The sequence below is a fragment of the Oncorhynchus masou genome, chromosome 29 (assembly GCF_036934945.1).
Source record: "Oncorhynchus masou masou isolate Uvic2021 chromosome 29, UVic_Omas_1.1, whole genome shotgun sequence".
NCBI lineage: Eukaryota > Metazoa > Chordata > Actinopteri > Salmoniformes > Salmonidae > Oncorhynchus > Oncorhynchus masou.
Window position 1 is genome coordinate 41,798,345 of NC_088240.1, and position 27,250 is coordinate 41,825,594.

General features: G+C 43.0%; 1 protein-coding gene across 8 annotated transcripts in view; it reads right to left on the bottom strand.

Annotated features, from left to right (window-relative positions):
- Positions 1-18,354, bottom strand: part of glsb (glutaminase b) — a 63,845-nt gene extending 45,491 nt beyond the window's left edge. For 4 of the 8 annotated variants that reach the window (XM_064944954.1, XM_064944953.1, XM_064944952.1 and 1 more), the window contains exons 1-2: positions 17,892-18,353; positions 1,148-1,244 (exon numbers count right to left, since the gene is read on the bottom strand). In XM_064944954.1, coding sequence (XP_064801026.1) covers positions 1,148-1,244; positions 17,892-18,211 — 417 coding nt within the window. In that variant the 5' untranslated portion in view covers positions 18,212-18,353. Of the gene's footprint in view, positions 1-1,147; positions 1,245-17,891 lie in introns of all 8 variants that reach the window. The other 4 variants (XM_064944958.1, XM_064944957.1, XM_064944956.1 and 1 more) reach the window with 1 other exon arrangement.
- Positions 18,355-27,250: the final 8,896 nt, after the last annotated feature.

Below are 27,250 nucleotides of genomic sequence, written 5' to 3' on the forward strand. Positions count from 1 at the left end.
GGGAAAAACTGTCAGGAAAATAGTTCTCTCCATAAGATTTGTTTCATGAAATTGTAAAGAAAAAAAATCAATGGCTGTAAATAGAGGCATATGTGATTCTTGGCATCATAACAGCGATAGTCAGACTAAGTTCCAACAGAATCACCTATATACACAACAGCCCTATTTCCCCTGACAGTTTTTCCCTTGGCACACAACAGAAACGTTTTGAGTTTCAGAACTAGACGGTCATACACTTGTTTGAGGACGTTTACAGCAGGTCAGCACGCCCACCAGCGGGGAGAGCCTGCTGGAGCTGTTATCCCAATCATCTACAGTATGCCTAAATTGGGTCATACAACTCATTGATATACTATGGGGCTACGGCTCAATCCAAGCTGGGCACAGTTCTTAACCCAATATCCCTGGTTAAGAAGATGGGCACAGTTCCTAGTTCCCTAAAAAGGGGATTGAGTAGGAGACACAGGAGAACGTTGGAGAATGCCCTACCACAAAAAACAACTATGTGTGCAAGGTTCTGTTACGCATTCCTCCTACCCAGGGAAGGGTGTAAAAGAAGGGTGTAAAGAAAGCAGTGAAGAGGACACTGGTGATAAATAGCCCAATAAGATCCGATAAGCTGGAGTAATAAAGGATGGTGTGTGTGTGTGTCAACAACCTTTTGGCAGCGCCTCAATCTGTGATGTGTGACACAGAGGACAAATGGCTAAATGTCGTGATCGGGGGGGGGGGATAGATTTCACACCCTTCAACCACCTCCCCATCACTCTGTCTGAGGACTCACTTCAATTATCTCTAGACAGGAGACTGGGCAGCAGCAGCGATCCAACGCTTATGAAATAAACCCGTCGTGATAATGAATATGGCAATAATATGATCATGTGGATGGCACCAATGGAAAACTGTGTGGTGGTGCTGAAGTATGTAGCATGATCAGTGTAACCTTATGCAGTTAATGTTACTAAAAATGTAATTACGATAGTGATGTGCAATTGTGTCGCTCTGAATAGGATGTTGTAAATATAATAATGCTGATAACAACGATGATAATGTTGATAAAGATGATGGTTACAGCATCAAATAATCTGAGAACAATGGTGTCTAATAATGAAAATGGGTTAGGATGGTGTGTGTGTGTATGACTCACTGTGAGAAATTTGTGGACGGGGATCTTCTCCTGGCCCTCTGCGATGGTGTAGAAGAGCAGGTCCTCCAGACTGGGCAGGATGCCTGCCTTCCTTCTCCTGTAGGGGAGGAACACACAGGAACACAAGATGTCAGAGAGCAGTACCTTTAATAATACCTTTAGAAATACAGGGTGGTTGTCACTTACATAATAGAACTGTAATTCATAGAAAGGACATATCCGCTTTAGACTACTGCAATTGAGCTGGTACGTCATTGAAATGTAAATTGATGTACCGAATTACTACCAAAGATGGCCACCGGACCAACCACCGAAAGTCAACTTGCATGGAAATGTCTTTTCTATTACCTATATTTCTATGATTCCCATAGGTTTCCTATGGACGATTGACAGTATAATTTAAAACAAATAATATTAATTAATATTAATATTATAATATTATAATATTAAATAATACAAATAATATATGTCTATTTTAATCCCATTTTAGTAAATTTATCAGCCAAACATGACACCCATCCTGCATTGAAGAGCATGCCGTGTCAACACAAACACTAGGGTCCGGAACCTATTTGCCAGGATCCAGTACCTCTCGTGACAAGATAACACTTTTTTTCCCTTCTTTTTTACTGGTCGCAATGGAAAGAAATTCTAATAAAAGCAATCAGAGTTCATTTGATTTTCCTCTAATTTCCCTGCCCCATTTTATCAACATCCAAATTGTCCTATTGAGCAAAAAGCATTGTTTTACAGAGGCTTTTGGCACGAGCGCACATTAGCCACCGCCGAGTGAGCATCATTGGGTGAGCCAGTGAAACTGGAAAGTTTTTTTTTTAGGACTATCATTTCCTCCTCCTATTGTACAATGTGTGCGTCTCCACACACACACACACACACACACACACACACACACACACACACACACACACACACACACACACACCTAGGTCTAAGCTACTGACGTTTTCATTGATCTCAGATTCTCAATTTGACAGTGTCATTTCAAATCATTTGTGCGGCTAAGTGACGACCCTCAGACGACTTGTTGGAAGTTTTGGCTAAACCAGACATAACAGTTCCACTTGAATTTGAGTTACATGAACCAAAGGAAATGGAAGAAAGAAGAAAATAGCAGAAGGTGGTCAGCTAGCTTGTTTGTGTGTGTCCAGAGCCATTCTCACCAGGTTAAATAAAGGGTTTATCTAGCGGCTGTTGATGTGGTATTATCACATTAGGTGAGGGATTTCTGAAGCTCGCGTTGGAATGCCTGAATGTGTGGGAGCGTCCATATATATATATATATATATATATCCCTGTGAGTTTCTGTGATCGCGTGGTTAAATAAAGTGGTTACCTAACCCTGTTGATGTTCTATCCCTGTTATCACGTTAGAGAGGGCTTATGGTTGCCTGCACTGGCACAGCAGAGTGGGATTGCCACCTGTAGCTCAGCGACTGACTGTGCATGGCAGTGGCACAGTTACCAAGAGCGACAGACGAGACTGCCACTTTCAAGGCGCCCGTCAAAACACAGTCACTTGCCAGCCGAGCTACCACCGTTTAAATACAGTCTCGCCACGGGCGTCTGTACTTCAAAGTCATTGCTGCTGGTCACAGTTGACATGTTTGTTTTTTTACATGGCAGTTAAGAGTACTTCCTGTAGTTTGTGGGTGTCTGAGAATAAGTCACATCTGGTTTTCAGGGCATGGCTAGTGTTGCAAGGAGATGATGGGGGTGGGGGGGACTCTTTGGATCAAATCTCTGACATCCCTTCTGGATGTCTGATCCATAGGTGTGCAGTGCAGTTAGGAACTGGGAAATACATCGCACAAATGTCACAGACAAGAGGTAAACAGCGGGGGGGGGGGGGGGGTGTAAGGTAGAGGAGAACGAGATAGCGAGAGAAAAAAACGATATCTACCTGTGAGAGACAAAAATAGTAATATACTTACAGACACAAAATGTAAAGCAAGCAGGACGATGGAGAGAAAAGAGGGAAAGAAAACAGGCAAAAACAAATGAGACATTAAACACGCAAAAAAACAGGAACCCAACACTTTGTCATGCTCCTGGGAATAACCATTGGTGTCATCATCATCCTAGAGGTACCACTAGTTATGGATACCCCACCACTGGAGAGAAACATCCATGCCCTGGAAGAGTTACAAAAAAAAGGAGGAAACCTCCTAGGAATCCTCAAGGAAAGCCTATGTAATGGGTCAATTGTGGCTACCAAAACATACAGTAGGTAAATACAGTTAAACAAATATTCTCTCTATGCATGCTATTAGTGGAAATATCACACTGAGCAAGTATTGAGTTTGGAGACATATTAGTATTGGGTCATAAAGTTTCATGCATCATCCTCATTAGACCAAGAAATGAGTATTGAGTAAAGAGAGAGAGACAAATAAGAGAAAAGAGCAGGATATGAAAAGAAAAGAACGAGAGAGGAGAACTGCACTGGGCCTGCTGGTTTTAATTACACTTCCTGCTGTCTGCAGTGGGGTGACTAAGGACACACTCGCCTCTGTAGGTCAGACTGACACACGCAGTATCCAGCCTACTTTCTCAGCATTGGCTCCCACTGAGCACAAAACAAAGCAGATCGAGTCACACACATGCCCACTGAGAGTATAGGCTACACACACACACACACACTGCCCAGTTCTCACCCTCACTCAGAGTTTACACACAGCATGCTGTTCAGCACACACAGCCTACCATCCCCACTGTGATGTGGGATTGCCAGCTTGTAGAGAAAAATAAGGGAAATTAGAAACCGCTGGTTCGTGATATCAGCCATTCCTATGGGGGAAATTAAATTGGGAAAGAATAGGGTTTAGGATAAACGCTGAAAATAAGGTCGGAGGTTAACACAGGCTTATGAGATCTTATACATTTCCTTCTATTAGATAATATCAGGGCCTCCCGAGTGGCGCAGTGGTCTGCATCGCAGCGCTAGCTGTGCCACTTGAGATTCTGGGTCCAAGTCCAGGCTCCGTCGCAGCCGGCCACGACCGGGAGACCCATTGGGCGGCGCACAATTGGCCCAGCGCTGGGTTGGTTGGGTTGTGTTTCGGAGGATGCACGGCTCTTGACCTTTGCCTCTCCCGTGTCCATACGGGAGTTGCAGCATTGAGACAAGACTAACTACCAATTGGATACCATGAAATTGTGGAGAAAAAGGGGTAAAAAAATAGATAATATCAGTCAGTTAACATGCCCTTCATGAATGATGAATTCTTTGTACTTTTTGTTTATTACAGAAATTCACCAAAAACTGAAGTTAGCTGATGTAGATTATCTCATAGAACAAAGCTTATGAGATCTCCTAAGCCTCGGTTTACCTTATTTTTGGAGTCTATCCCAAAACCCTACAAAAACTCCATTCATTTCGTGGTATCCAATTGGTTTTGTCCAACCAACCATGGCGGAGCTACTGCCAACAAAAAGACGCCATAAACTATTGCTCCCTATGCTACACACTCCAGCAGCGTCAGAGTGGGGCAGCCACATTCCTGGAATGCCCCCGGACAGTCCCGCCCCCCTGATGGGATTAATAAAGACAACATTCCTGGTCTCGTTCACACGCCACTAACCACACCAGAGCCAACTCAGTCCGGACCCACCGGCTACAAACTACCAGGCAGACATACATCATTATATCATCTACTGCAGAATCCGAACCCTTACAATGGTGGGACTGGCACACAACTTTGCCCTTGCTCAGAAGATATGGTAACTGTCCTTTCATCAGTCTTTGACTAAAAAGAGTCACAATATCAAGATAGTATTTCACCTTGACTAAACATGCAACAGTTTTGTCTCAATTTGCCCCAGGTTTACACCAAATCTATAATAGTGTTCCAAGGTTTGTTTGATTTCTAATTCAATTGATGTTTGTTGACAACCGAATCGTGTATCAATCAAGACTAAACGTTTATCTGAAGTATTTGCCCCAGATGGTTGCGTCTCCCTAAGAAAAAGACAATCCAATGGTTTCTTGCACCTCAGCAGTGAAAAACCCTAACACAGCATTGCCAATAGATCAGCCACAGACATCCAAAACATCAGATTGCTGAGTCACAAAGACACAGATGCCAGAAATAGCCAAGAGCTGGCTCACGTCAAGGGGACTATGGTCATGTTTTAGTTGATGAATTCCATTAGAGGATTAAAATACAGTATGTGGAGAATTCATTTATGATCATTCAGGATAGGATTCAGACAATAATTTCACAGGGTTCACCGCCATCGACTACAGGTACAAATTGAGTAACTAAATCTGGCACATTTACAGAAATCATGATCGATGTGCATTATCCCTGTCAAATAAATCTAAAAGAGTAAAAGTCATACTAAGTGGCAGGTCACCGACTGCAGGTCCAAAGCACTGAATCCTGATGAGGCAGTGCCATCAGGTCGTAGGATGATCCTAGATCAGCACGTAGGGGGATGTTCTGCCTGGAGCATGTCCAACAGGGCTGCGCCAGACAGACACAGTATTGACTTTGCCAAATGCCAATGACACGCCCAGTAATAAATGCTAATGAAAATATTGTTTCTCTCGCTCTCTCTTGAATGCATGGGTATTAGGCTTAACTTTTATTTTATTTTATACGAACACTCCTTTAACCATCTTGTGTCTAGCCATTTAAAAATATACTTTGCCTATATTCGCTTTGCTCTCCATTCGAGAAGCTATGAATGTGACTGAAGGCTACGCTTCATTGTTTTATGCATGGCTTTCTCCTGAGCAAACAATCAATGTAACAGATTGCCATCTCAAAAAGTTATTTGAATAGCCTAGAAACGTAAGACTAACAATGAGAGAAAACAAATAATATCAATAGCCTATAGAAAAATCAAATGACAAGTTTAATCAAGTTTACCATTAAAAAAAATATACATTTCAAATGTTGAGCTTAAATTTCACCCGCGAAACCATACTTATCACATGGAATTGCAAGTTCACATGTGTAAAAACACTCACTTGAAAATCAAATTTGCAGTTTCACGTGTAAGAAAACTGTGGTTGAAATAATGGTAATCTCCTCGCATGTGAAAAGATGGCGTTAACATATCGCAGTAGCAATGTTTCCATCGGTGGAATTAGGGTGACCATATCTCAAATACGCCACAGGTATGGATGTCCGTGGCTGATCCATTGGCAAATATCATTTTTATATCATGGATTGTCGATCCTTGCATCCATTGCGTAGTCTATGGATTTGAGAGTGGTTGCATTTCTCCAGCCTCATCCCCCAGCTTTTTACTGAAACTGGTGGGGAGAACACTTTGTTAATGTTTCAATTAAGGATTGCTGCTTTAAACGCCTTCAATAGAGTAGTGTTATTACATCCTCTAGTTGGGACCACTTCCCCTCCGTGACATGCAGTCAGGGTAGGGAGTGTTTACCCTGTCATAATCTAATAAAGAAATGCTGTTATGAACAGCCAAATAAAAAGGAATTATAATATTTGTTATCGAATGTTTTTTCCTCAATGATTATAGTGGTTTTTATGCTAAATAAAAAAAATCTAAAATTGCATCAAAAACCTGAGGAAATTCTCCAGAGTATTCATGCTTTCATTTCCAGCCATTCAAATGCATTCGAATTGATAATGCTGCAGCTGTTCCTGAGTCCAGTTACTGTTAAATGGACAGGGTCAGCATAGGCCTCGCTGTTTTGCCTAGCTTTCTTGAGCCAATTTCATATTTTGCGCCTGCGTATTGCCCAAACATGTTGTGTTGGTATTGCGTGGGATAAACTGTGCATATTAGGGCGTGTCTACACCATTTGGCGTTCGCATCCTGACAAATTGTCATTATTGCACCTGAAAAATGTTCTTAGTTGGAATAATGTAACTCATCGCTTTGGAGGGTTTGAAGTAGTGATGGGGACAAAAATCGATACAGCTACATATAGTGATCTATTTCTTGGACAACACATCGATATTTGACACATAGTATCACACACACAACCATTGAAAAGTTTGGGGTCACTCCCTTTTTTACATTTTTTATTAAAGAATAGACTGGTGTTATATAGTACCGGTCAAAAGTTTGTACACACCCACTCATTCAAAAAAAATAAATCTATATATTTTCTACATTGTAGAATAATAGTAAATACACCGAAACTATGAAATAACATATTTGGAATCATGCAGTAACCCCCCCAAAAAAGTATTAAACAAATAAAAACATTTTAGATACTTCAAAGTAGCCACCCTTTGCCTTGATGACAGCTTTGCACATTCTTTGCACACGCCCCAGTCTGACAACTCCAAGCGGACTGTCATGTGCCTTTTACTGAGGAGTGGCTTCCGTCTGGCCACTCTACCATAAAGGCCTGATTGGTGGAGTGCTGCAGAGATGGGAGAACCTTCTAGAAGGACAACCATCTCCACAGCGGAACTCTGGAGCTCTGTCAGAGTGACCATCGGATTCTTTGTCACCTCTCTGATCAAGGCCCTTCTCCCCCGATTGCTCAGTTTGGCCGGGCGGCCAGCTCTAGGAAGAGTCTTGGTGGTACCAGACCTCTTGCATTTAAGATTGATGGAGGCCACTGTGTTCTTGGGGACCTTCAATAATTCAGAAATGTTTTAGAACCCTTCTCCAGATCTGTGCCTCGACACAATCCTGTCTCAAGGCTCTACGGACAATTCCTTCAACCTCGTGGCTTGGATTTTGCTCTGACATGCACTGTCAACTGTGGGACCTTATATAGACATGTTCAATTTACCACAGGTGGACTTCAATCAAGTTGTCGAAACATCTCAAGGATGATCAATGGAAACAGGATGCACCTGAGCTCAATTGAGTCTCATAGCAAAGGGTCTGAATACTTATGTCAATAAGGGATCTGTTTTTATTTTTAAATACATTTGCTAAAATTTCTAAAAACTTGTTTTTGCTTTGACATTATGGGGTAGTGTGTGTAGATTGATGAGGAAAAACAGTCTTATTCTAAAATGTATTAAATTAACGTAACAAAATGTGGAAAAAGACAAGGGGTCTGAATAGTTTCCGAACGCACAATATGCAAATGATAGAAATTAAATGTGTCCATATATTGCTATTTTAGTGGCATCAGTTATATCTGTGGATGCTACATATTGAGCTGAGTAGAGCAATATTTAATTTTGTCGGATGATATGAAATATGCCGACATTGAAGGCCATCGCTTGTGTATCTTGGCTACATTGGTATTTACCAAGGATGTAACGATTCATAGTTCCCTGATTCAAAATGTTTAAGATCTGACTGCATCGGTCCTTGGGCTCCAAACCGATCAAAATGTAGCATGCAAAAGGTCAGAAAATGGATTCATTACTTTCTTCCTAAATTACAAAAATACCTATTATTTTGTGACAACTGATGCGTCCTCTCCTTCAATGTCGAACTACGCATGTAACTGTGTTGACAGTCATTGATCTACAAGTCATTTTGCCTGCCGAACAACCCTAGGGAATATCAGTAGCCTAGTCAAAGTGTGCACTGTGCCCAGCGTCACGCGCTGACCAAACGCAAGGTGGGCGGCCTGTTCCTGATCTTGCACATCTGGCTATACCTACTGAATGGGCTTACAATATAATTTATTTTAATTCTTCAGGTTCACACTCAGCATTAGTCATGGTAACAATCAGTGTATATGGTCATTCTTTGTATAGAGGGTAACGTTGATAATTTCATAACGACTAATCACTTTTGCGAGGCACATTGCATGGCCGAAGCTGGAGGAGAAAAGAAGCTTGCTAAAAAACTACCAAACGGTCAAAACCATTTGATTTTCATATGGGGGTGAAATCCCACATTGTGATATTATATATTCATTGGCTATGTCATAGCTAATTTGTAAACAATATTGATACATTACTAGCTCAAACACTTAATGTGCAAAAATTACAAGTTCATTAGTGGTTAATGGTAATTTCAGAATCAAAGTGGGGGGGGGACAAAAAAACATATACAATATTGCCCCCCCCCACTAATTTAATAGTGCTTACCCAGCCACTGACCTAATAGCAACCCACGGAGAGCTAGTCACTGTAGCCAGACAGACCAAAGCAACGAAAGAGAAAATGGATGACCACCAAAAGAGATGAACAGGCCAGTGAGACAGGAGGAAAGAATGTCAGAAGAAAAACAGACCGGGCAGAGATTTTTAGCAATGGCAATTTCTTAAAACACACTACAATGTTGTTTGCAATATGTCCGTTTTTTCCCCCACCACAACAGACAATTAACTTACACAGTAGGAAGTAAAACAAACAAAAGATTGAAACGACGAAAACCACGACTAAGTGCAAACGCAGAGGCCCGGTTACCAGGAAACGGAAGGTGTTTTGCTTTTAATTTGACCAGCAAGCGGTCACTTGGAAGTAAACGCATTCAACCATCTGCCACTGTGACTGCTGCATATGTGAGGGGACCTTTGCTCCAAAATATGGGAGGGGAAAAAAGCAGGGGCATGTAGAAAGTGCTAGGTCGGAGGACGTGTCCTTTCTTGGAACAGGGGCCCAGGTTATTTTACACAGGCACTGCACTAAGTGCCTCTCTCCCCCCTGGAGCATGGCTTAGGGCAGGATGTGTTCACACCGGACTGGCATGCTTCACTTCCTCCCTGGGTCCTGTTTGGTTCCTGCCTGGTTCTTCCTACAGTACCATGGGCCACAGGCCATCACATGCACCATCCACACACCTACATCTCACTCTGACTCATCAAGCTCACATGTTACAAGTATTGGAGATTGCCCATTGTGTTTGTGATGCTTTATGAAATTAGATATGTATAAGGAAACAATGACAAAATACCTGGCTTTTATATCCTAAAAGCTTTTTAGCTGTTATATGTCTGACTCAGAAGTTGACAATGTTACGTAAAACTCATACTCTCGGTAATTATACCAGAGATCAATCTCTTACCCAACAGATGGGTGATGGTTTAGCGACAGATGTTAGGTCAATAATGTCAGCGTCTAGATTAGGCTACAGTGGATGGATGGCCTGCTAATCGACCGGGCCTGAGAAACTATTCCAGTGTGTTTGCCCATCTGAGGATGAGGTTGCCTGGGCGCAGGCTTGAGTGTTATTCTTTTAGAGTGAATGAGAGAGAGAGAGACCCTGTATTCAGAATTAGAACTGCTGACGCAGGCATTCTGCTTTAAGGCTACACACAGAGGTCTGAGAACTTCTTCCACACAGCAAACACCTGCAGTAGAAATGCAGTGGATTAAAATGCACTCCATCTCTAAAACAGGAGATGTGGACAAGCTTTCTGACATGGTCATAGACAGATGAGGGAAGTGCAAGTAAACTTTACTGTAGGGCCGGGAAGATACTAGTATCACGATACTCGTTGGTATCGTGTCAAGGAAACAAAACGAATCAGATTTAACTTATTTTGTAAAACAGCCCTAATGTTGCAAACAAACATCATTGTCGTCATCGAGGCAATTATTTATTTTCCAAGCCATAGCGCACAATATTTTACATACAGCAGGTTTTTAAAAAGGACCAAAGTTTTCGGTCTGCTTTGTGTTTTAATTTTTCCCATGGAAAAAAAGATTGTGATACTGGTATCATCCTGGCTCTATATTTCTGTATATCATACTTTCCATACTTCTGTGGCCAATAATACTTTCTTTGAGCTGGCCCAGGCAAAGGCCAATTGGGGCAAACAATTTCAACAAACCCTAAATAGCCACCATGTGTCCTAATACACATGTTGTTATTATGGAACATGTCATTCCTCCAATGGAAGACTTTGGGCATTATTACATTTGCGCAAATCCACTATGAGCAATACAGAACAAAACGTGCACCAATGGCCACCCTGCCAACACTCCTTCCTCGCATCATTTCCCTCCATTATGGCTTCCCCATTAATGCCACAATCCTCTATTCTTACTCCTGTTCTCTGGGGCTTTCACCACTTCCTTCCCTCTTTCACTGACGCGGGTCCCCGGGCCCCTGCGGAGATCGGGTTCCAAAAGCTAGGACTCAGAAGTGACTGGGTAAGACAGAGCTCACCACCGCCACACTCCACTGTAAATAACGCTGCTCACCTGACCCAGCCTGCCACACCTCACTTAATGCTATAATGACTGGTTTCATTTCCAGTCTAAGCCTCTGACATCACCACTATTGTGTTGTGAGTTTATAATGACAAATTGCTCTCAGATGTTTCCCAATAGCGGACAATAGTAGCGGAGAATAGTTTCTGTGTTGGGAAAGAAAAAAATTGTGCATTCTGTGTAGTAAGCACGTGTTCGGATTCTTGCAAGTTTTAATGAATGTACAAAATGGGTCTGTGCAAATGTTGTCTGTGTTTTTATGGGTTGTATGTGATTTTACACTATGCCAACCTAACTGGTTTATTACTTCCAGTAGAGGGCATGCAGGGTGACTCAGGGCTAACGGCTTTATCCCCTCATCTTTAGTACTGTAATAGCTTCCGGTCCTGTAGCATAAATCTAGCTTCCTACCTAGCCTAATCTCTTACTATAAATGGAATACGGGTCACATCATGGCGGAAGGAACCAATGGAAGCAAACGTAAACACAAACACACATATTAAGCACTGCATGAGCTGTAGGCTAGATGGCAACCAGGCTAGCTGGCCTCTAACTGCATAGCTATCCACTGAGTCTGTTGGTGGAGAAAAAAAAGAGGGGAAGAGAGAGAGAGAGAAAAAAAGAGGAAGCCTCTAGGGATGCCAACAAAGGCCAGTCTAGTCTTCACACTCAGTTGTCTCTCACACAATGAGCAGTGTGTGTAGGCCCACTGTCATACACACTCCTCTCATTAGGCGAAAGAGCAGCAGTCCACCAGTCAAACCACCCCCCTGACCCGGCTAGTCTACAGCATCCTGGGAGAACTGATACTGCGCTAATGCCCTTCACTACACAGAACCGTACAGCTCAGTCAAGCAATCTCCACCAGAGTACATTTTTGGAACAAAAAATGTTCACTGCTGAAGAGGATTACTCGACTTGATTCAATAGTCTGAAGAATATCCTGTAGTCCCAGTCATTCCGAGTAGTTTTTGTGGATCTCTTTGAGAGAGCACATAGAACAAACCTCCTCCAGGTTCCTCTATTTAAAACTTACTTAGGTATGTTCCACCAATGTTCAGGTTGACTTATTTGAGCCCCCGGGAAGTTAGTGATCTAAACTACTCACCCAGCTAGCGTGCATATGCCGGCATAAGTGTATCCTCTACAGATATGACTCAGGGCTAACTGTATGGGTACGACACAAGTTTGTATAGCACAAGAGTGTATACGGCAAATTATGAACGCTTACACAAATGTGTATTCCACATAAGTGTACATAGTGCAGATAGCCCCAGTAAGACTGCCATTCTGCTCCAAGGCTCTTATCCTGTATCAATGCTCTGTAGTGGACAAGTACTTAGCCAGGCTGATAAGGAGAAATTACACTGACCTTTCTGGTGCTACAAACAGTACTGGGAGAAATACAAATGTTGGATGTTTGTCTGCTCATGGGAAATAGCCATTACACTGATAGGAGAATGAAACCATTAGATAAGCATAGCAAATTGTAACCAACAAGTGTTGCTTTTATTTAATCCATTTTAAAATAAGGCTGTAACGTAACAAAATGTCTAAAAAGGAAGGGGTCTGAATACTTCCCGAATGTACAGTGCCTTGCAAAAGTATTCACCCTCCTTGGCATTTTTCCTATTTTGTTGCATTACAACCTGTAATTTAAATTGATTTTTATTTGGATTCATGTAATGGACATACACAAAATAGTCCAAATTGGTGAAGTGAAAAAAATTACTTGCTTCAAAAAATGTCAAAACGGAAAAGTGATGCATGCATATGTATTCACCCCCTTTGCTATGAAGCCCCTAAATAAGATCTTGAAACCAATCACCTTCAGAAGTCAAATAATTAGTTAAATAAAGTCCATCTGTGTGCAATCTAAGTGTCACATGATCTCATATATACAGTGCCTTGCGAAAGTATTCGGCCCCCTTGAACTTTGCGACCTTTTGCCACATTTCAGGCTTCAAACAAAGATATAAAACTGTATTTTTTTGTGAAGAATCAACAACAAGTGGGACACAATCATGAAGTGGAACGACATTTATTGGATATTTCAAACTTTTTTAACAAATCAAAAACTGAAAAATTGGGCGTGCAAAATTATTCAGCCCCTTTACTTTCAGTGCAGCAAACTCTCTCCAGAAGTTCAGTGAGGATCTCTGAATGATCCAATGTTGACCTAAATGACTTACGATGATAAATACAATCCACCTGTGTGTAATCAAGTCTCTGTATAAATGCACCTGCACTGTGATAGTCTCAGTAGTCCATTAAAAGCGTAGAGAGCATCATGAAGAACAACGAACACACAAGGCAGGTCCGAGATACTGTTGGGAAATCTTTTTGTATCCAAATCCGGCTTTAAACTTCTTCACAAGCTTTAAACATCCCAAGGAGCACTGTGCAAGCGATAATATTGAAATGGAAGGAGTATCAGACCACTGCAAATCTACCAAGACCTGGCCGTCCCTCTAAACTTTCAGCTCATACAAGGAGAAGACTGATCAAAGATGCAGCCAAGAGGCCCATGATCATTCTGGATGAACTGCAGAGATCTACAGCTGAGGTGGGAGACTCTGTCCATAGGACAACAATCAGTCGTATATTGCCCAAATCTGGCCTTTATGGAATAGTGGCAAGAAGAAAGCCATTTCTTAAAGATATCCATAAAAAGTGTAATTTAAAGTTTGCCACAAGCCACCTGGGAGACACACCAAACATGTGGAAGAAGGTGCTCTGGTGAGATGAAACCAAAATTGAACTTTTTGGCAACAATGCAAAACGTTATGTTTGGCGTAAAAGCAACACAGCTCATCACCCTGAACACACACTATCCCCACTGTCAAACATGGTGGTGGCAGCATCATGGTTTGGGCCTGCTTTTCTTCAGCAGGGACGGGGAAGATGGTTAAAATTGATGGGAAGATGGATGGAGCCAAATACAGGACCATTCTGGAAGAGAACCTGATGGAGTCTGCAAAAGACCTGAGACTGGGACGGAGATTTGTCTTCCAACAAGACAATGATCCATTACATAAAGCAAAATCTACAATGGAATGGTTCAAAAATAAACATATCCAGGTGTTAGAATGGCCAAGTCAAAGTCCAGACCTGAATCCAATCGAGAATCTGTGCAGTAGCTATTACAGTGAAAGAATACCATGATATTGTTTGAAAAAAAAAGGGTCTGATCTTTTACGCAAGAGAGGAATGTGTTGGTCTAGCGATGTTTCTGCATTAAGGCCTGTTGCTTTGCAGCAGTTGTCATGGCAGAGTTTGCAAAACAATGGCCACCCAATTAAAACAAATAAGCTATATATTCCAGTCAGGTAAGCCTACTTTACAGTTAACATTTAATTGAGAAGATTTTGGGGTAAAGAGTTTGTCTACAAGACGGTTATCATTACCGTCGCTAACTTGCTACATCCGGAGTAATAGACAAATGTGTGCACCAAATAGACAGACGGGCAATACTTCAAGAAATTAATTGGCAGATATTGTGTCAAGTTTGGCTTTTTAAGCCAATAGTTGCTAACCTGGAGTGGAATAATGCCCATGTGGCTTTGATTATTTATTTTATTTAACTAGACAAGTCAGTTAGGAACAAATTCTTATTTACATTAATGGCCTAGTGGGTTAACTGCCTTGTTCAGGGGCAGAATGACAGATTTTTACCTTGTCAGCTCTGGGATTTGATCTAGCAACCTTTCAGTTACTGGCCAAACACTGGCCAAACACTCTAACCACTAGGCTACCTGCCTAGTAGCCAGGAGCTTTATGTTTGACAGTTTGCGAAGGAACACAGCGTTTACTTTCAAAATTCCTTGGCGAGCTACTTATAGATGGGTTCTTGGTTCTTGGGGCATGTTCAACCCCAGAGAGAACTTAAAAATGTGCCATATACCACAGTTTAATTCAATACCAATGAGATTCCAATAGAGTAACTACAAAGTAACTAGACTAGCCTATATGACTAATACCAAACAGTTACTTTACATTACCTTTCAAGCACTGTAACGTGCTACTTGACTGTCTGCAACAAACAGTCACTAACTTCTTGACTGCACCCTCTTTACTGTCCAAGTCGTATAACGGTATTTGCTTTAGTTCCTCCTGTTCTTTCCAGATTTCAATAACATCCTTGCCTCATGAGGTCACTTGAGTGGGATCCAAGGGTACATATGAAGCTTGCTCTATGTACTGCAACTGTGAACAGTTGGAGCATGCTCATATGAGTTCACTATAAAACATCCACATAACACTGACGTCATACCTTTCTCACATCATATCCCTCATGACCCCCCCCTGCTAATTGCAATACCATGAAAACATACATACAACTTTTAACACATCTCCCTCCCTCCCTCTCCCCCTCTCTCCCTCCCTCCCCCTCCCTCCCCCCTCTCTCTCCCTCTCCCTCCCTCCATCCATCTCTCTCTCTCTCCCTCCCTCCCCCCTCTCCCCCTCCCTCCATCCATCCATCCCTCTCCCTCCCTCCCCATCTCTCTCCCATCCCCCTCCCTCCCCCCTCTCTCCCTCCCCCCCTCTCCCCCTCCATCCCTCCCCCCCTCTCTCTCTCTCTCTCTCTCTCCCCCCCTCCCTCCCCCCCTCCCCCCTCCCTCCCTCTCCCTCTCTCCCTCTCTCTATCCCTCCCTCTATCCCTATCCCTCTCTATCCCTCTCCCTCTCTATCCCTCCCTCTCCCTCCCTTCCTCTCCCATAGTCTAACTAGACGAGGACTGTGTGCATTGATTTCCTGGGGATGAGCCTGGTAACATGACCTAGGCCACGCGTAGGGTTCCCGGCCTGAGGTGGAACGGACCCCTCAATAGGAACATCCCCTCACTGTGTTACAGCAGCAGCAACAGTAGGCGAGCGTGTGTCTGTATTTAGGCCAGGCAATCCCCATATTTACAACACTGCTATGCAAGTGTGTGTCACCTGACACTGGCACTCAATAGATCAGGCGTTTATGCTGTTCTTATGCCCCCAGCAGCCCACCCCCAACATGCTTATCAAACACACACCTTGTGTCTGCCCTCTCAACACACAAGAAGAAATGAGGCCACTGATTAAACGTGTCACACACACTGGTTTACAGGCATTAAGAAAGAAAAAAATGTTCTTAAGATTAGGCATTAACTTATTTATAACCGCTATACAAACGGTCAGTCAAGAACACCTTGTGCCCTCTCCTCCCAATCGAAACTTCAAATGGAGTGTCTACTTCGAGATAAGTACATTACAATTCCTCTTTGGCTATAGATAAACTATGGTGCCAAGTAGTCTTTCATATGAGCACCTGTTGTTTCACAAGTTGTTGATGGTGAGTCATTTAAAAAGGTTCAGTATTAGGTGAAAAGCTAGTGGAGAGAACAGTAGATTGACGCCAGTGTGGCGGTAGCCTACAACGCATTCTTTAGTAGTGAGTCATGCTGGAAAAGGCGTAGCATAGGGATCTCCAAAGATGACCCAAGTCTGTCGGCTAATACTCGAAAGCTACTTTCCGCTATGACTCCCATTCTACATGTCGAAGTATGTGTATTTCCACTCTTTTTGAAAGCTTCTTAATTCAAAATGTACCTTTATCGGGAGTAGGCCTTGCCTATCATGTCACTCGTTTGCAACCAGGTGTCACGGAAAAACACAATTTTGCTGTTTCGGCAGTAAGATAAACAACTTTTTCTTTCTGTGGACTGTGTTTATGGAAAGGGAATGACAATTAACATTCCTAAGGTGCCATGTTCACAAAGTCAAAGCCAGTCTTGGACTGGAGCCATTTGATAACATCTATGTAGCTAATGTTCTAGTCTTGGGTCTCTCTTTATGTCATGTTGTCTCGCTTGTTGTGATGTGTTTTTTGTCCTATATTTTTATTTCGTGTTTTTGTATTTTTAATCCCAGCCCCCTTCCCCGCAGAAGGCCTTTTTTGCCGTTTCGTAGGCCGCCATTGTAAATAAGAATTTGTTATTTAACTGACTTGCCTAAATAAATAAAGTTTTTAAAAAAATACAAAAACAAATGTACACCACGAGGGAAACAAACGTGGGCGCGCTTACAGAGGCCTTATCAAGGTAAGCACGCTACACTGTGAGAACTGAAAAAGTGGATACACGTTTGAGAACGGTTGTTATTTGACGTAGAATTAACGAGCCCCTAAGTTATTTTACCACCAAAAGTGTATTACATGTTTATAAGGACAGTATGGCGGCAGGTAGCCTAGCGGTTAGAACATTGGACCAGTAACCAAAAGGTCGCTGGTTCGAATACTTGAGACAAGGTGAAAATAAATCTATCGATATACCCTTGAGCAATGCACTTCACCCTAATTTGCTCCAGGGACACCGTACTACTAAGGCGGACACTTTAAAATAACATTTTTTAAAAGCATTTAGTTACACCCGCAATAACATCGGCAAAATATTTATAAGCGACCAATAATGTAACGTTATTTGATTAGAGTGGCTTAGCCCAGGAACGTGACTGGCTAGCTAATGGAATAATTAGCCTACGCTTTGTAATCAAATGGAATAAAAACCCACCAATAGGCGCGCCTTGTTCTAAAAATAATAGCAGGCTACATCCATAGGCTAGTTTAGACAATGACAAATTCTACAATTTGTTGATAATGTGGAGCCCACCCAAATGCCTTCAACTTACTTCTCCGCCGCTGCTTCTTTGGCAGTCTCATCTTTCTTCTCCTGGTCGGTCACCGGTATAGCACTTTCAGTCACAGGTATAGCAGCACCTTCGGTCTTCGTGCAGTAGGTCCGGGTCCCAGGTGCGGCGCAAAGCAAAGGGCGGTGGACACCGGCATGGAGAAGCTTCAATTTGAAGCTGACTTGGACATCAAGAGAGGCGTTGCTGGAGCAGTAATGGATTGGTAACGACGTTTTATTTCTTGTAATACCTGTCAAAGGGCGCTTTAGGTTGGATTGAAACAACTCCTTCAGCACTGCCGAAAACCTAAACTGTAACATTTCAATCCTTTCGAGCAAGTTGAGGAGAATGTCTGCCTGAAAAAAATCCTAAAACCCGAAATTGAAAGATGGTCAAAGTCACTGTACCACGTTAACATTCAGAGTGGGCAATGACTAGCACTGTAATGTACTGGCGTTGTAAAATGAATAAATCCCTTATCTTACGCCCCCTAAACATCCTATTGGTGGAAGTGTCTTTATGGCGGATTGGCTGGTCTTGGTTTCTCTCATAACTTTGTCCTGCATCATTTCCTCTGACGAATTGCGGTTCCTTAGCGGCGGGAAATATTTTAATTATTGAAGGGCATTGATGAAAGTTATTGCGCGTGCCGAATACCGATTTATTTCCTAGAATGTATGTGAAACTTTAATCACACTATTCATAAAACACTGTTCAAAACAAGGATGACGTCCCATGTGGAGGGACGTCATCAGTAGCTTTAGTTGCTCTTTTAATTTGAACTTAATCTATGGATATCTTGAAAGACTTTCAATAAAACATAGATGATGAATGGAAACAAATGTACATTATCTAATGATAGACTAATGATGTAAGCCTACGCTCAGAAGTAAAACATAAAAGCACAGCTATTATCATTCAGACATGGAGCGGTAGAAAATCATTCTAATCAAATTAATGAGTTGTGACAACAAACCCTTGTCTACTGGGAGAGACAGATTGATGCAGGCTCTCTTTCCCCCAGCTGGACAAATACAGTGTCAGTTCACATCCTCAACCTTGGAGTGTGGCATACTTAGATTGACATTTTAAATTGGACAATACTCTGTCAGCACCAAAATATCTTAGGAATTTATTGGACAGTCTTGTTGGTTCACTGTTAAAGTGCTGTGTGAGAAACAGAGGAGAGGCTTCTATATTGTTCAGTCAGCCCTCTCATAGAAGGAAAGGTTGACTGGCATTTCACTGTACTTGAGCACGTGACAATAAAACTTAACTGAATAATGCACAGTATGACCTTGATGACCATCCTATACATCACACATTCTCTCAATTACGTGACATTGGCTGGATCATTCCCACGAGATCATATTCCTGCTGATGTGTTATATAGCCTTGCCTCTTGCTGTGACGGCCAGGCAGCGCCACTGGAAAACACTACATGCAGATGAGGTGCCCATATTAGGAAATTGGATTGCAGACCGTTTTAGGGCAACGCCTCTTATCACTGATGGCTGTAGAAGAGACAAGGGGAAGGATGGCGAGATGGAGAAGCACTTTACTTTCAAAACAAGTGTTACTGTATTCTCTCCCCCCACCACACACCTTTCTCACTCATTCTGTCAGTCTTCAGTGTGCAATAAAGTGCACTTCCTGTCTAGCTACTATCAGTTGATCAGCTGATATAGTGAAAGTTAGTGTTGGAGTTAAGTTCTCACAGTGCCAACTCATCACTTGGTTAGAGTCTCATACTATGTGGGCTGGAACACTGCATGAATCATTATTCATCACCATAAGGGTGTATATTTTACTACCTTGTAAAACCTAAGATCAACTAACCCATTTCTGTCAATGGAGAGAGTAAGGGAGACAATGTAATTGGGTTTCCTTTTGAAAGAGTACTCTCACACTGACACCATGAGCTCTTTTTCTTCTCCGGTTACAGAGATCTGAGGCATGCGTCACATCCGTTCCTTTTCTAGAAATATCTCACTCCTTTGCCATTAAATTCTTTCAGAGGGTGCCCCTAAATGGTATGTACGTGATTAGAGGCAAAAGGGTGCCCCCTCTCTTTTAGAATAGGTACTGCAATTACTTTAAATGTAGATATTGTAATGGTCTCGCACTGCTATCTCACATAGAAATGTGCATATATCTATAAGCACACTGTTATAATCCTGATTCAGATGACCATCCTACCCATGCTAAACTACGGCAATGTAATTTATAGATTGGCAAGTAATGGTGCTCTCGAGCGGCTAGGTGTTCTTTACCATTCGGCCATCAGATTTGACACCAATGCTCTTTATAGGACACATCACTGCACTCTATAAACTGGTCATCTCTGTATACCCGTCGCAAGACCCACTGGTTGATGCTAAATTCATAAGATGCTCTTAGGCCTCACTCCCCCCTATCTGAGATATCTACTGCAGCCCTCATCCTCCACATACAACACCCGTTCTGCCAGTCACATTCTATTAAAGGTCGCCAAAGCACACACATCCCTCGATCGCTCCTCTTTTCAGTTCACTGCTGCTAGTGACTGGAACGAGCTGCAAAAAACTCAACCTCTTCATTCAAAGACTCAATCATGGACACTCTTACTGACAGTTGTGGCTGCTTTGCGTGATGTATTGTTGTATCTACCTTCTTGCCCTTTGTGCTGTTGTCTGTGCCCAATAATATTTGTACCATGTTTTGTGCTGCTGCCATGTTGTGTTGCTACCATGCTGTGTGGTCATGTGTTGCTGCCTTGCTATGTTGTCTTAGGTCTCTCTTTATGTAGTGTTGTCATGATGTGTTTTGTCCTATATTTTTAATCCCAGCCCCCGTAGGAGGCCTTATGGTAGGTCGTCATTGTAAATAAGATTTTTTTTAACTTACTTTCCTAGTTAAATAGATATAATGCTACAATGGTTTTTGTAGCAACTACACTATACCCCCCCCCCCCCCATCTAGTCAAATAGTGTCAGTACCCATCCTCAACCATGGAATTTGGCATACTTAGATTGACAATACTCTGTCAGCACCAAAATATCTTAAGAATGTATTGTACAGTCTTGTTGGCTCACTGTTAAAGTGCTGTGTGAGAAATAAAGAGGCCTCCTGTACTCCCTGTTCACCCATGACTGCGTGGCCAAGCACGACTCCACCACCATCATTAAGTTTGCAGACGACAAAGGTGGTAGGCCTGATCACCGACAACGATGAGACAGCCTATAGAGAGGAGGTCAGAGGCCTGGCAGTGTGGTGACGGGACAACCGCTCCCTCAACGTGATCAAGACAAAGGAGATGATCGTGGCCTACAGGAAAAACGAGGGCTGAGCACACCCCCATTCTCATCAATGGGGCTGTAGTGGACCAGGTTGAGAGATTCAAGTTCCTTGGTCATCACATCACCAACAAACTATCATGGTCCAAACACACCAAGACAGTACGACCACACCTATTCCCCCTCAGGAGACTGAAAAGATTTGGCATGGGTGCTCAGATCCTCAAAAGGTTCTACAACTGCACCATTGAGAGCATCCTGACTGGTTGCATCACCGCCTGGTACGGCAACTGCTCGGCTTCCGACCACGAGGCACTACAGAGGGTAGTGCGTACGGCCCAGTACATCGCTGGGGCCAAGCTTCCTGCCATCCAGGACCTCTATACCAGGCGATGTCTGAGGAAGGCCCTGAAAATTGCCAAAGACCCCAGCCACCCTAGTCAGACTGTTCTCTCTGCTAGTGCATGGCAAGAGGTACCAAAGCGCCAAGTCTAGGTCCAAACAAAAGGCTTCTTAACAGCTTCCACTCACAAGCCATAAGACTGCTGAACAGCTAAACAAATGACTACTCTGAATATTTAGATTGACTCACCCACCCTTCAACCCTGCTGCTACTCGCCCTTTATTATATGCATAGTCACTTTACCCCTACCTACATGTACATATTACCTCAACTAACCTGTACCCCCACCCCCTGTATATAGCCTTGTTATTTTTGCCCTTTAATTTTGTAAATATTTTAAGAAAAAATGGTTAACTGCAAAGTTCATCTAGGGCTTGTAAGTCAGCACTTCCCGGTAAGGTCTACACTGGTTGCATTTGGCACATGGGGAGGCAGGTAGCCTGGTGGTTAGAGCGTTGGACTAGTAACCGGAAGGTTGCAAGTTCAAATCCCTGAGCTGACAAGGTACAAATCTGTCGTTCTGCCCCTGAATAGGCAGTTAACCCCATGTTCCTAGGCTGTCATTGAAAATAAGAATTTGTTCTTATCTGACTTGCCTAGTTAAATAAAGATAAAAAAATCTTCATATTGTCAGCACCACCACAAAGCAGTTCCCCCTTCTTGGGATCATTTTCCTCCTTATCGCTGCAGATCAAAGTGTCACTGAGGGCTGTCATGACATGTTAAATATGTAATATCCACTTTAACATCATCCTCTCTGAAAACAAAACTCAGCTCCATAAACTGTTCATTAGTGAGCATCTGAAAGGTCAAGAAGACACCATCTCCTCAACCACCTTGGTGCTGGAGAAACCGCCACTGGCAAAAATGAAAGGGGACATTCACCCAGAGATGGGAGTTGATGGCCACCGAGATTATGTCATTCACCTTTGACACGTCCAGGTGAGTCCAGGTGAGTTTCATGAAGCGCAGGTACGCAGGTGTGCATAATAATGCATAAACTGGTGACGACGAGCGCCGGAGAGGGGGAGCGGGAGTAGACGTGACAGCTGCCGCTTTTGCAGACCTTCAGGCTTGTGCTAGATGATCTCCTTTCAGAGACTTAACGGATACTGGAGATATCCGTACAAAACATAGAATTGCAGGGATTATGACCTCCAGGATGGCCTTGGATATAAACCATACAATCTCCATGCACATTTCTGCAAGCAGTGCCTTTATCACATGTGGGACAGAATCAATGTAAATAGATTACTCATAGCCGGGCTCTGCAACCAAGCACCTCAAAGAGATACTCATCCTTAAAGAGGCACTATGCGGAAAATCACTCTGTCATTTCCAGGTTTCTAAGATTCTAATAGTTCACCTAATTTCAGTTGACAAAACAAGCAAGTATAGTGGAGGGAGTCATTGTACCATCTAATCCGCTGTGAAATATATTTTCCTTAGCCAAAAATATATATTTAGCTGTTTGAGCTGGTGTACAAAACCAAAATTAAAACACGCAAAATCAAAACTTATCAACGGGAAGCATAGAAATAGTGCACATAGAACATATCTACCACTTCTTATACTTGCTTTCAATGAGAATGACAGATCTATTACACACATTTCTATGTGGATTTGGTCAGGTTGCACAATGTGTCAATGTAATAAAAAATAAAAAAATCCCTATCAAAATTCATCAGTTTGGCCTCCCGAGTGGTGTAGTCGTCTAAGGCACTGTACCGCAACGCTAGCTGTGTCACGTGAGATCCTGGTTCTGGTGCATGCACACTGACACGGTCGCCAGGTGTACGGTGTTTCAAATAAAATACAATTTTATTTGTCACATACACATGGTTAACAGATGTTAATGCGAGTGTAGCGAAATGCTTGTGCTTCTAGTTCCGACAATGCAGTAATAACCAACGAGTAATCTAACCTAACAATTCCCAACAACTACCTTATACACACAAGTGTATAGGGATGAAGAATATCTACATAAAGATATATGAATGAGTGATGGTACAGAATAGCATAGGCTAGATGCAGTAGATGGTATCGAGTACAGTATATATATATATGAGATGAGTAAGGTAGGGTATGTAAACATATAAAAGTGGCATTGTTTAAAGTGGCTAGTGATACATGTATTACATAAAGATGGCAAGATGCAGTAGATGGTATAGAGTACAGTATATATATCTGAGAAGAGTAATGTAGGGTATGTAAACATTATATTAAGTGGCATTGTTTAAACTGGCTAGTGATACATTTTTTACATCAATTTTTCCAATATTTAAAGTGGTTGGAGTCGAGTCAGTATGTTAGCAGCAGCCACTCAATGTTAGTGGTGGCTGTTTAACAGTCTGATGGCCTTGAGATAGAAGCTGTTTTTCAGTCTCTCGGTCCCTGCTTTGATGCACCTGTACTGACCTCGCCTTCTGGATGATAGCGGGGTGAACAGGCAGTGGCTCGTGGTGGTCCGTACGGGAGTTGCAACTATCAATTGGATACCATGAAATTGTGGAGAAAAAGGGGGTAAAAGTCATATATTCGACATGAGTAAAACATAAAGTGGCAGAGCTACAGCGCTCTTTGTCAGACCAGGAGACATTCTGAAAATCGGTCTTCTCACAAAGACATCTGTAGTGTCCGAAACGGTTTGGCCTACAAACTAACGACCCCCACAAGTGTCACGGGATTCATCTAAAGGAAGCCATACATACTGTATGAATGGAAGTATGGAGGTAGTTTTGTGCCAACAAAAAGAAGGGTTCAAATATATATATATATACAGTATCTCCTAGAAATAGGACAGACACTTCAAAACCTTATACCTTATGATTTATATTTGGACTGTCTTTTTCGCCATTGATGAATGTATTATTCAATGCTTTTCTATGGGCTATAGTAGTAAAGGCCAAATTCAATATTTTATCAAATAATAAAGGCTTACTTTAAGAGATTAAGGGACTTACAGGGTCCATCCTGCCAACTCTTAACTGCCTCCATTGCATCCTTTTTTTTACCACAAGAAAGCACACCAACACACATAACAATTAAAAAATAATTCACATGACGTTGCATACTAATACTACAACAGAAGTTTGGACATACTCTTCAGTAATTTATTTTCAGACACTGGATGATAATCGGGTTGAAAGCATGTCAAGAGCCCTGGTCTGACAGGCCTTTGAGACACTCACTTTGGTTCATTTCATAACATTACCACTGGTGAGATATCCCCTGAACTTCCATCCCAGTGAATTCCACATATGTGAAGGGACCTGTGTGCAAAGCAGAATTAAAGAAAAACTGAATCCAAAAATCTTTGACATAGTCCCCCCAAAACAATTCACAGCAATCAAGTTTTCAAGATATAGTGCATTCGGGAAGTATTCAGACCCCTTGACTTTTTCCACATTTTGTTACGTTACAGCCTTAAGGCCCATGCGCAGCCCTCACCTGCCCACTGTCCCAAGGGGCATATCTACGTACCCTCTGTGTGGGAATATCTCCTCGCCTGGGCACACACATCACCTGTGTCGGGGGGCACCCAGATATGGCCCGTATTATCGCCTGTCTCTCCGCCAAGTACTGGTGGCCCACCTTGGCCTGGAACATCCGGGTTTACGTCTCTTCCTGAGCACAGAGCAAGACAACTAGAAACCTCCCCTATGGCGAACTCCACCCACTGCCGGGTTCCACAGCGACCCTGGTCCCATCTCTCTATGGACTTTGTCATAGACCTTCCACCATTGGATGGGCACACCACCATCCTGGTCGTTATGGACCGGTTTTCCAAAGCCCATCCTTTGATTCCTCTGCCTGGTTTCCCTATGGCCTTGCAGACCGCCGAGGCTCTCTTCTCTCACGTCATCCGGCACTACTGGATCCCAGAGGACATAGTGTCTGACCGTGGTCCTCAGTTCACCTCCCGCGTCTGGAAGACCTTCATGGAACGACTGAGGGTCACGGTCAGCCTCACCTCCGGGTACCGTCCCCAATCAAATGGGCAGGTGGAATGGGTAAATCAGGAACTGGGTAGGTACCTTTGTAGTTACGGTCAGGACCAGCAGGGTAAGTGGGCTGCGTTTCTACCTTCGGCAAAATACGCACAGAACTCCCTCTGTCACTCCTCCACTAACCCCACACCCTTGCAGTGTGTTCTAGGCTATTAGCCAGCCCTTGTACCTGAGTCAGATCGAGACTCCTGTGGTGGACGATTGATTCCGGTGCATCGAGGAGGTATGGAACACTGCGCACACCCATCTCCAGCGCGTTGTCCTCCGTCAGAAGGCGCAGGCCAATCGTCACAGCAGTGTGGCCCCGGTCTTTCACCCCGGTGACAGGGTCTGGCTTTCTACAAAGGACGTGCCCTGCCGGAAGCTGAGCCTGCGGTTTGTGGGGCCGTTCAAGGTCCCACAAACCCCGGGCTCAGCTTCCGCGGGTACCAGCCTTCGCTTTGGCTCCCCCTCCTGTCCAGCTCAGGCATTCAGCATTGCCAGCCTTCTAGGTGCTGCCAAATCTACTGCTGGCAAACGCACTTCACTCCTCAACCCCAGACTTGTCTCGTCATCATTACACACACCCGGGTCCAATCCCCACTCTATCACTGTATTAATACTGCCTCTGCCATTTGTCTTTCTCGATCATTGTAAATGTTACTTGTTTTCAGAGAGGAATCTCGCCTATTTCCTGAGTACTTTATATTTTGCACTTTGGGTTCACTCTCTGCATTTTTGTTTATGAAGATATATTTTGTTTCATCCCGATCTATGGTGCTTAAATAAATGTAGTAATTCTAAACCTGCGACTAGTCCTCTCGACGCCAGTGACTCTCATAAGGCCCGCCACAGGAAAAGGAGACCCAGAGTTACCTCTGCTGCAGAGGATAAGTTCATTAGAGTTACCAGCCTCAGAAATTGCAGCCCAAATAAATGCTTCACAGAGTTCAAATAACAGACACATCTCAACATCAACTGTTCAGAGGAGACTGTGTGAATCAGGCCTTCATGGCCGAATTGCTGCAAAGAAACCACTTGCTAAAGGACACCAATAATAATAAGAGACTTGCTTGGGCCAAGAAACACGAGTAATGGACATTAGACAGGTGAAAATCTGTCCTATGGTCTGATGAGTCCAAATTTGAGATTTTTAGTTCCAACCACCGTGTCTTTGTCAGATGCAGAGTAAGTGAACGGATGATATCCGCATGTGTGGTTCCCACCATGAAGCATGAAGGAAGAGGTGTGATGGTGTGGGGTGCTTTGCTGGTGACATTTAGTGATTTATTTAGAGTTCAATGCACACTTAACCAGCATGGCTACCACAGCATTCTGCAGGGATATGCCATCTGGTTTGCGCTTAGTGGGACTATAGTTTGTTTTTCAACAGGACAATGGCCCAACACACCTCCAGACTGTGTAAGGGCTATTTGACCAAGAAGGAGAGTGATGGAGTGCTGCATCAGATGACTTGGCCTCCACAATCCCCCGACCTCAACCCAATTGAGATGGTTTGGGATGTTGGATCGCAGAGTAGAAAAGCAGCCAACAAGTGCTCAGCATATGTGGGAACTCCTTCAAGACTGTTGGAAGAGCATTCGAGGTGAAGCTGGTTGAGAGAATGCCAAGAGTGTGCAAATCTGTCATCAAGGCAAAGTTTGGCTACCTTGAAGAATCTCAAATCTCAAA